General features: G+C 43.6%; 1 protein-coding gene across 2 annotated transcripts in view; it reads left to right on the forward strand.

Moving 5' to 3' along the window:
• Positions 1 to 6,527, forward strand: part of OSER1 (oxidative stress responsive serine rich 1) — a 75,284-nt gene extending 68,757 nt beyond the window's left edge. For both annotated transcript variants that reach the window (XM_086932568.1, XM_086932569.1), the window contains one exon: positions 5,030 to 6,527. In XM_086932568.1, the coding sequence (XP_086788694.1) occupies positions 5,030 to 5,717 (688 nt within the window). In that variant the 3' untranslated portion in view covers positions 5,718 to 6,527. The remainder of the gene's footprint in view (positions 1 to 5,029) is intronic.
• The last annotated feature ends 3,971 nt before the right edge of the window (positions 6,528 to 10,498 follow it).

The raw sequence follows: 10,498 nt of genomic DNA on the forward strand, positions 1-10,498 counted from the left end.
ATAGTTTATTTGCATGTGTGAGTAACTTTTTCATGACTGTCGGTGTGTAACAGGTTGTATAGATGTATCACTACATATGATGAGTGAGGATATGTATGAGAGACTATATAGAACTATTGGTGAATGAGTGGATGTGTATATAGATGGTGGAATTACTGAATTGGTTGTAACTGGTATGGATATCTTTTTTTTGGAAAATTTTAGTTTCTTTTTTTGAATGTTTTTCAAGGGTTACATTACACTGAAAGGAGGTCTGTTACTCTGTCACAAGGATGGTGTCATCAGTGATGTCACTGACCATGTCATGAGTGATGTAATATGTGATGTCATCAGCAGTGCATTACACGCGCAAGTTATAGTGAGTCCAACTAACTATAACGTGGGAATTTCAATGGTTTTATGTCAGTAAAATTTCCAGCTAACTATAACCGGTGTCAAACCTATGTTTTTGTCTGTGAATTTGCAAGGTTTTTTGAATGCTAATTCCTAACTATAACTGGTGTGAAACCTATGGTTTTTTCAGTGAATTTGCAAGGTTTTTTGAATGCTAATTCCTAACTAAATAGAAGGCCTCAAACCTATGAAATGTATAAATTTGCTGTTTTGAGTAAGTATTAATTATTATTATTTTTTTTTATCATTTTTTCCTGGGGCGCTCTGGGTGCGCGCTCCGGTAAGCTCTCCGGAAAGCGCACCCAGAGCGCTACTTTCGTTCGTGAAAAAAATATGAATGAAAAGTTAATAACGCAAAACATTTCGTACCATACAAATCAAAGCAGTTTTTTTTATAAGGAAATGGAAATGATTTTGCATGTCCGTGAAACTATCAAGACGTCACTTCGGGGCGCCGCGTAAGCGCCCCCAGAAGCGCCTACGTTTGCGCCGCATATGCGCCCCGGAAGCACCTACGTTTGCGCCGCATATGCGCCCCGGAAGCGCCTACGTTTGCGCCGCATATGCGCCCCGGAAGCGCCTACGTTTGCGCCGCATATGAGCCCCGGAAGCGCCTACGTTTGCGCCGCGTGTGCGCACCCGGAAGCGCTCCGGTGCGCGCAGCGTCAGCGCGTCAAGTCATGTGACCTTAAAATAACACTTTTCATTGGTTGCTAACAGTTTTTTTTTTTTTTTTTTTACAAAGAATGAAATCCCCACCCATTTCCTTCACTTCTTCTTTCACTTTTGTGACTGAAAGACCTGTTTTTTGCTCCTGGATCTTTCTTGGTTTACCATGGCTGCCAGAGAATCCAGCAGTGATGAAGAGCCTGAGTTCATCAATGAAGAGCCTCCTCAGCCAAAGGTGAAAAAGAATTTTATTTGGAAATTTTTTAAAATACCACCTAACCAGAAAAAGGTGAATGCTCCAAAAGTGGAGTGCAGGATCTGCAAACAAGTCCTGTCACGGGGTGACCCCCCAAAAAATACTCTTTTGGGAACTTTACAATGCTCCTGCATGAGGAGAGGAAGCACCTCCAGAATTTTGCCCGGGAAAGTGTCAGGGCTCTGGCACAAGAGGTTCCCAGTGATGGGGCCTCTACATCCACCGGAGGAGCAACTACTTCTGGGAGAGAGCAATCGCAGGAGCTCGTGCCAAATATTCAACCTGCTTTTAACAATGCTGTCCTGAGATGCAGATACTGCAATCAACTCCTTACCTATGGGGAGCAAAGTGTCCTGCTCATGGTTCGACCATTGGAGAACCATCACTGCCGTTCCCAGCCCTAATTTTTTTTGTTTTTTTTGCTCCTGTTGAGCAGTTTCCATTCCCTGTTTTTGTTTCTGTTCTTTAAAAAAGAAGAAAAAAAAAGTTCTTTCCGAACTATCTCCAATTCTCATCAAAGAGCTATATTCTTAAAAAAATGAAAGAGTAAGTGAAATGCAGTGCATTTATAATGGAAAGGAAAATGAGTAAGAAAGAACAGAAAAGTATGAGAGGAGAAAGGAAGTGAAGTAGGGGGACTGAAAGAAGGTGAGTGTTGGGAAAGAAAGTAAGGAGAAGAAGAGTGAATATGGGGAATGTGGATATTCAAAGAAAATGTTGAAAAGGAACGGGGGTGTGGAAGGGTAAGAAAAGATGCATTGCTGGAGTTGAAGACTGAAGGCTTCATTTATGAAGTCATGCGTCACTTTAACGCCACCAGAGCATCACTTTTTGTGACGCATCAGTCCAGTAAAAAATGCACCTTATTCAGTCATATTTACAAAGTGGCGCATCTAGATAGATGCGTCACTTTGTAAGCCCCTGCGCCACATTATTCCTGCGTCAGGTGTAATGTATGCAAAAGGGACGTATTGACGCAAGAAAGGGTCGTAGAGGTGACACAGTGAAATCTATGAGATATCAATGCGTCACTTTTCTGACGCTGTTGCGTCCAAATCTTACGCCTGTTTCACAGCAGGCGTGCAGGCCATATCACATGGGGCTTGGCCCCATGTGAAAGGATACATTGCTGGAGTTTCTTCATTTTTGAGACACACTCCAGCAATGCATCACTTTTGCGCTTACAGATACGTCTAAAATACTGACGTATCTGTAAGAACTTCCAACATAATACTTCATAAATTTAATATGACGCATGAGTAGAAGACTAAAGGCCTCATTTATGAGGCTATGCGTCACTTTAACGCCACCGGTGCGTCACTTTTTGTGACGCACCAGTGCTGTAAATAATGCATCTTATTCAGTCATATTTACAAAGTGACGCATCTAGGTAGATGTGTCACATTGTTAGCCCCTGCGCCACATTATTCCTACGTCAGGTGTAATGTATGCAAAAGGGACGTATTGACGCAAGAAAGGGTCGTAGAGGTGACACAATGAATAAACTGGGGGCCTCATTTATGAAAAGTGACGCATCGCTGCGTGAAAACAGCGCTGCGTCACTTTTCAGTGCGCACTCCTTACGACATTCCTGATGCGTCATATTTAATGTATGACGAATCATGTCACAAGGAGTTACAGATACGTCAGAATTTCTGACATATCTGTAAGCGCAAAAGTGACGCAACTCCAGTAATGCGTCCTTTCACATGGGGAAAGCCCCATGTGAAAGGGCTTGCGTCAGTCTTACGCCTGCTGTGAGGCAGGCGCAAGATTTTGACGCAACAGCGTCCTAAAAGTGACGCAGTTAAATCTCATAGATTTCACTGCGTCACTATTACGAGGCTTTTTGCGGGGGAACGCCCCCTCTGCATACATTATACCTGACGCAGGTATAATGTGGCGCAGGGGTTTACAAAGAGACGCATCTACCTAGATGCGTCACTTTTTAAATCTGGCGCAACGAGGCACATTTTTTACACCGCTGGTGCGTCACAAAAAGTGACGCACCGGCAGCGCAAAACTGTCGCAAGGCCTTCATGAATAAGACCCTGGATTTTTTTTTTTTTAAATGCCTCGTGGGACCCTATTTTAGCCCCCACATGTACATGTAAATGTATTGCGATTTATATAACGCACGTATCACCCGAAGGCATCAAGGCGCTTGCCTTGGGAACCCGTCCTGGTATTCCCCTGTGAGATACCATGAGGGTATCCACAAGGTGAAAGCCCGGCATCCCGCCGCGAGGGGCCGTAGTGGAGATTAAGCAAGCTATTGCCCAGAGTCGCAGAGTGTGAACCCGTGAGTCGAGTAGGCACCGAAACGAGAATTATCGAGTCCGTGGAGTTTTTGAGCCCAAGAGCCGCCGAGGTGGGGAATTGAACCCTGGTCCAGGACCGATCTCAGCTTCCGGGTCTGCCGCCTCTAACCCCTGAGCCACACTTCTCCACATCAAACCTAGGGGGTCAGGGGGGGTCTACCCTGCCCCCTTATAGTCATTTCCCCCTTTTTTTTATGCCACCTCTTGTGTCTCGATCCTACCGAGACACAAGATGGCGGCCGCTCCGGACTGTTTCGAATGTTTACAGACACCCGAGAGCCAATCAGCTTTCCGCGCGCAAGTCGCGTGTCGCGCCCAGTGCGCGCCTATAGATATATATATTTTTTTGAACCTAAATTACTCAAAATCCACCGGAGCACATATCTTGAGACATAGCAAAGGCACATCGGGCTACCAGTCCCTACAATTTTGCCAAGTTTGATGGAAATCCATTTAGCCGTTCAGGCTAAAAGTGAGGTCGACCGCCCTATGGAAATTAACATGGGGAAAACACGTTTTGGGACCCCCCTTTTATCTCGGCCCCCGCTTGACTAATCCCCCCCCAAACTTTCAGGGAAGGACCGGAGCTTGACGAGGCCATTTTGAGGAAATTTTCAGGCAGATTCGTCAACCGGCGCCAAAGTTATTCCAAATAGAATTTTGAGATTTAACATTGAAAAAAATTCTAACTATAACTACCTACTGGCGACCGCCAGTAGGTAATATATATCTCTCTATCTCTATCCTCTCAACCGTTGGAACTAAGCTGTGAAACATCAATTTATTCTGTCTCCGAAGCAGCAGAATTCCTATTTTTCCCCCTATATGCTGAAGCTGGCTCAAGAGGGAAGTTTCCATTGGTTTAAGTTACAGCTTTTATCTCAGTGATTGACTCAGAAATTGACTCCAATGGCTTGTAAGAGTTTTGTATTGTTTAGGAAGGTGCATACAGCCTTACATAGAAGCAAAACTGGATTCTAGTTTTAAGTTGGCTAAAAAGCTTCACACTCTCGAATACAATACAGTGGGCATGTAGTTTGATAGCGTTCTCAATTTTATGTGGGGGGTCTAATCTCAAAAATAGTTGGATTGTTTTTCAACATGGCGGCATTTGTGCACGTAATTCATTGCATTAGCAGAAGGATTTCAACTAGTCTAAGTGTGTACATCATTTACAATAGCAGTAAATCACATTTAAGATGGGATCTCAGGCAAATGTATATTGTTTAATAGTCAATATGCCACGATCTGTTTGCATGCACAACAGATCTACAAGTGCTGTCTTCATTGGGATTCAATAGTTCTATAAAGTTTGTCTTCAGAGACCTCCTGAATGTTACTGAGTTCACTAATAACTTTGATTTAAATCTCTCATTATTCTAACTTGTAGGTCGACAAGAAAGAGTTCAAGAGGAACAGTCCGAACACAACGTAGAAGGCGCTCCAAGTCTCCAATTCTGCATCCTCCTAAGTTTACACACTGTAGTTCGAAAACCTCCATGTCTGGCACACTACTGAAACATAAGCTCCAAATAGAAACTCTAGATGGTGGTGTTTGTCTAGGAAATTCTGCCAAAAAAGATCCCCCTGCCACTCTTGAAGTCCTTGCTAGCGGAAAATTTGATGAACGCCCAGAAGAATCTGCTCCTGAACCAACTTCAGACACTGATGTTGCTAATCAAAATTCTGCCATTTCATTGGTTTCTGAATCGAGCCTGAAGCCAAGCCAGCCTTCGGATTTCCGATTAGTGTCCAAATCCAGTGCAGCTAAAAAGTGTACTTGCAAAGGTAAAGAATGCCAGTGTAAAAACTGGCAGAATATGGAAGTGTACTCCTTTTCTGGTTTACGGAACATTATTTCTGAATGTGAGAAGAGCGTGATGGAGGACTATTCACAGTCTCTGCAAAATAGAATCCAGATTTCAAGCACAGGATCATCTGGATCACTACGCTCTTGTTCAGAACAAGCAAGGGCATCCGTGGATGACGTAACTATAGAGGACCTTTCTGGTTACATGGAATATTACTTTTTTATTCCCAAGGAAATGTCCTACATGGCTGAAATGATGTACACATAATAAGTTATCATTGTGCTGGTTTGACAAGATCTCTTGTAGGTACAGCAGTTACAAGGTCCCCAGCCTTGGGCATCATTCTTAAGATGAGGCTGCTTATTAGGCAGGTTTGCTTGTAATTAAAGATAATTGGTAAATCTCACATCGCATAAAGTAACTTGCCTTTGTTTAACTCCAAGAATGTAAAGCAGTGGCTACGGGGTAGGGTTACAATGTGTGGAAGTTGCTTTAGTAAAATACTCCTTTATTAAAATTGCTTTTTTCACTCTTAATAAATCTTTATTAATGGGTTGATTTCCTTGGAGTACATTGTTTTGAAAATGTATGCATTTGTCAAAGGATAGATTTTCATTACTCTTTGATCACCTCTCAGCTATATGTAATGAAACTTGAACTGGACACCCTAACTTGCAAAATGTTCCATCTGTTAGCAAATTGTAATAATTCATTTTTTCCTGTTAAGGTTGCATGCAAACAGTTGTTGTTTGTCAGTTGGATTACTTGTATATCAAATGAATTGAATGAACAGTATAGCTAATGCGTTACATTTGATAGTCAGTAGGTTTAGATAATTCCTGAAAGGAATCTGGATTGGCAAGTCTGTTTTCTTTGAGATCAAAACTTATTTCTTTGGCCAAAGTTTGTTGTGCAAAATCTTTGGTAATACAATACAGTATTAGCTTTCTTCTACCCATGAATGGTGGAAAGCTGACTATGTTTGTGCACTGCTAATCAAATTGTCGACTTTCGGTCGTGTTTGGGGGAAAAAATGTAATTGTTGAAATTCAAAACATTAAAGTGTTTACATAACTGCGTAAGTGCATAATTTACTATAACGTCAACTGATTATTATAACTTCACCCACCAAGAAATGTGCACACACACCCACACAGGCACCAAGATCATGCATGCTCCTTAACACCTGCTTGCTCAGCATGCACCCCAAGGCAGTCTGGAAAGTGATGGATAATTCTGGATGGATCTGTTTTTCCTCATTGAAACATGACTACTTACAGCATTAACACTGGGCATCCCTGCTGCCATCTCTGTTGGAAACCAGGTTGTCAGACACGTTTTACAACACCGGCCCAGAAGAGAAATCCCCATAATTTTTTCAGGTGCACTACATACACAGAAGCTGGAACAAACTACATGGGGTATCTCAACTGTAAAATACAAATCACAGGAAAACCTGATCTACCGTCCCCAGGACCATGAGCCAATTACACAAGGGACATTACGGATTTCATTGCCCCCCTAGTTCTCACTCCAGTGCATTCATCCTCATAGGAGATCTCAATTTCCTTCTAGAAGACTGTACTGACCCCAACTTAGCAGCACCCCTACACAGCTTTGGCACCCTGGGACTAATCCAAAGTGTCACTACACACCCACCCACAACACACATGTGCTCTCTCCTGGGCACATCCTAGACCGTGTCTTCACATCCTTCCACCACAATAACACGCCAACTCCAACAGCATCAAAGAAATCTTCACAGTTGTCAAGGATTTCCCCACAGCAGCCACAGACAGCCGCTTGTCCCACAACCAGATCCCTTGAATCTCACCAGAAGTATCCAGAAGAAGTCAATAACCACCACATGGATCCCCTTCAGCAAAGAGGCCACTGCAGCAGTTATGAAGACAATACACTCTGGGGACATGTCGGACCCTTGCCACCTTCAAGCCTTCATCAATGGAGAGACCGCCCCCATCAGTGAAGCTCTAAACCCTAATACTCAATACCTCTTATCAGGGCAACATTCCTACAAAAACATACAGCTGTAAATAATGTCGTAAACAACCTCTCCGCTAACCAGAACAGACTTACCAACTATCAACTGATATCCCTGCCCCTTACCAAGGCCCTTGGGAAAAGCCATCCACAATTTCCTCTCCGACAACCTCGTCAATTATAAGCTTCTTGACCCCATGTTGTCAGGATTTGTATCCAACCTCAACACAGAAACCACCCTCACAGCAGCAACACATGACATCTAGATGATCCTCTACGGGGTGAAACTGCAGCCCTCATCCTCCTATTCTTATAGCCAGTCTTCAACACCTCCCAATTTATTGTGATCGGACAACTCCACGAGGTGGGCATTCACTGACATGCCCTCAATTGAATTGGTGCATTCCTCAGTCGAAGAACCGAAACCATCAACGTGCCAACCCACTCCTCTGAAGCATAGGAACTCATTTTCAGAATCCAGCAGGGCTCCTTGCTCAGCCTGATGCTCTTCAATAGATACATAACTCCACTGGCAGACGTCAGGACTCTCAACATAATCATCCTCATGTCAGACGACACACTACTGATATGCTCTCTCTGACACAACACGCAACACCACAAAAAAAGTTCATCTTGTGTGCGACTGAAATGTCCAGCTGGATGAAGTCCAACTCCCTCAAGCTGAACAAAACCAAGTGGTGGAATTTGGGAAAGTCACCTCACCAGTGGTCTCCACCTTATGGCCTATGGCTCTCGGTCCCACTCCAATGCCCAGCTCGCTAGCAAGAAACCTCCAAATCATAAACAACAACCTGGACATGGCCATCCACTTGAACGCAATTCCCTCCTCCTGCTTCATTACCCTGAGGATGCTGAAGATTTCCAAGTGGCTTCCAGACAGCACAAAACATGTCACCCAAGCCCTCATCGCCATTAGACTGGTCTATGGAAACAACCAACCAGACACTAAGAAGACTTCAGACAACGAAAAAGGAAAACAATAATATGTTAAAACCACACAGTATACAGCATGAAAAACGTGAAGTGGTATAGGTCATTTACCATAATCCCCTAAGTAACAAAAATAATGTGCCGGGCTATGTCCCACAAATTAGAGCCAGGCATGGGTTAAGAACTAAATGCCTTTAGCGATACTGTTCATAGACGCTGGCCCCCTAGATTACAGGAATATATGACACAAACTGAAATAATCATATATAGCAATCACCACGGTTGCTTAGTAGCCACAGCCATATTGGTTAGTCACCACTAAATCTAAGCCTGACCGCCGACCTCAAGAAGGTAAGGAAATATAGCATAGAATTACTGGGGAGCATTTGTAAAAAAAATAAAAATAGGTCTAAACTGTCTAAACTTAGCTTTCTTTAACATAGGAATGATTTGACTTTCTTGGGGCATCGAAAAACTGCAAAACATAAAAAAATGCATCTTGTCCTGTGGAGACTTCCCATTTGCAGCCACATGGAAGGAGCGTAGCTGCAAGTGAAGCGGGCGACATGTTAGCAACAAAAAAAAGACTGCCCTTCGGAAACAGGACCCGTGAATACACGCATACAAAGATCAGAAAGACCGTCACAACCGCTGTAAACCAGCCATCCAGTCCAGAGGGGCCGGAGGAAAAGGCCAAAAGGAGGAAACCTAATGTCCTCATTTCCAATGGCAGCCCACCGTTTACCATAAACGGTGATGCCAGCCAATGAAAATGAGGGGTGGGGCTTCAAGCCTTCTTCTGAAAGTCCTCTCTTACAAAATCTCTCGCGGAGCAGTACTTTGCACTGCAACGCCCACGCGAGTCCTAAAAAGTGATGTTAAATCATTACATTTCCAGTTAAAAAATACTCCGGCTATAAAAGCCAACAGTACATTTCATGATGGAAAACACATTCTCCCTAAAAAGGCTATAGGAGGCTTGCATTGGTAATACCAATAAAGTAGGTGACTTTTGGCCTTGGTTCTATGACAATGTTGCATCCAAGATCATAATCAACTGTGGGGCATTGCCGATCTTGGCACACCCATCCATGGCCAATTTGAAGCAAGGTGACCACTATACATAAAGTGACAGGTGTGTTTGTAAAACAACCTCAACAAGGCTGGGTAGGGCATTAGCAGCCCACCAAGGCCATAGTATGTGGCGGGGGCGGGCTGTAGGTGATTGCCATACCACTAGCAACCCGCTGTAGGTCTAAGTGTGCAGTACAGCTCATCAGAAAGGTGTTCTGTTGAGCCTGCAGTAGCCAAAGCTGCTTCTAAGTAGGGTAGAGTATTTAAAGCTCTTTACTCATGACCCTTACTCCTAGACGTAACTTTGGCAAGCCGGGATAGGGGATTGAGACATGTGGCACGTCTACACAGGTGAGTATGCTGTTAAGCCTGTGGTGAACAAAAATGGAATGGGGGTTAAAACCTTTTGCTGTTGCCTCCCCTATTGCCTCGTACTGGCACATTAAACCTTAAGTGTACTTTTTGGATTTTACAAGAGTCATGAATATATTCATAAGCTGTACCAGCCGAAAATTAAGCATCATGTTCCATGGGTTTAGTGACTATTGCTGCTGATCTGCAAGTCCTGATTCCCAAGCTCTTGAATTCGTTATGCAGTAGAGCCCTCCATTGCTGACCTAGGCAGGTGCAGATTATGTGCAGCAACGTTTCCTTAGGTGACAAGGTGACCCCCTCCCCCATTTCCCATCATCTTGCCATTTGGTTTTAAAGTCTAGGGTAGGTAGCACTCCCAACCTCATGGACAGTAACTTTCTTTGATTTTGAGATAGGTGGCCTCAAGGAAGGGCTGGTCCTTTCGATTGTGATATGTACCAGCCAGCCATGCTCTTGTTTGGCTACTGCTCCTTTATCTTCCTCCTGGCTGTGTAGTCTGATGGTTTTGTTCAGTATTCTTTTGAACACATATTAGCTAGTGGCCAAGTTTCTCTGCTTTCGTCCAGATTTCTTTTAAAGTTGCCCATGCCTCTTTGAAGATTGATTTCAGACCAGACCTAATAAGCAAGTGACTCTTTGGCTGCATT

The sequence above is a fragment of the Lissotriton vulgaris genome, chromosome 7 (genome assembly GCF_964263255.1).
Source record: "Lissotriton vulgaris chromosome 7, aLisVul1.2, whole genome shotgun sequence".
Taxonomy (NCBI): Eukaryota; Metazoa; Chordata; class Amphibia; order Caudata; family Salamandridae; genus Lissotriton; species Lissotriton vulgaris.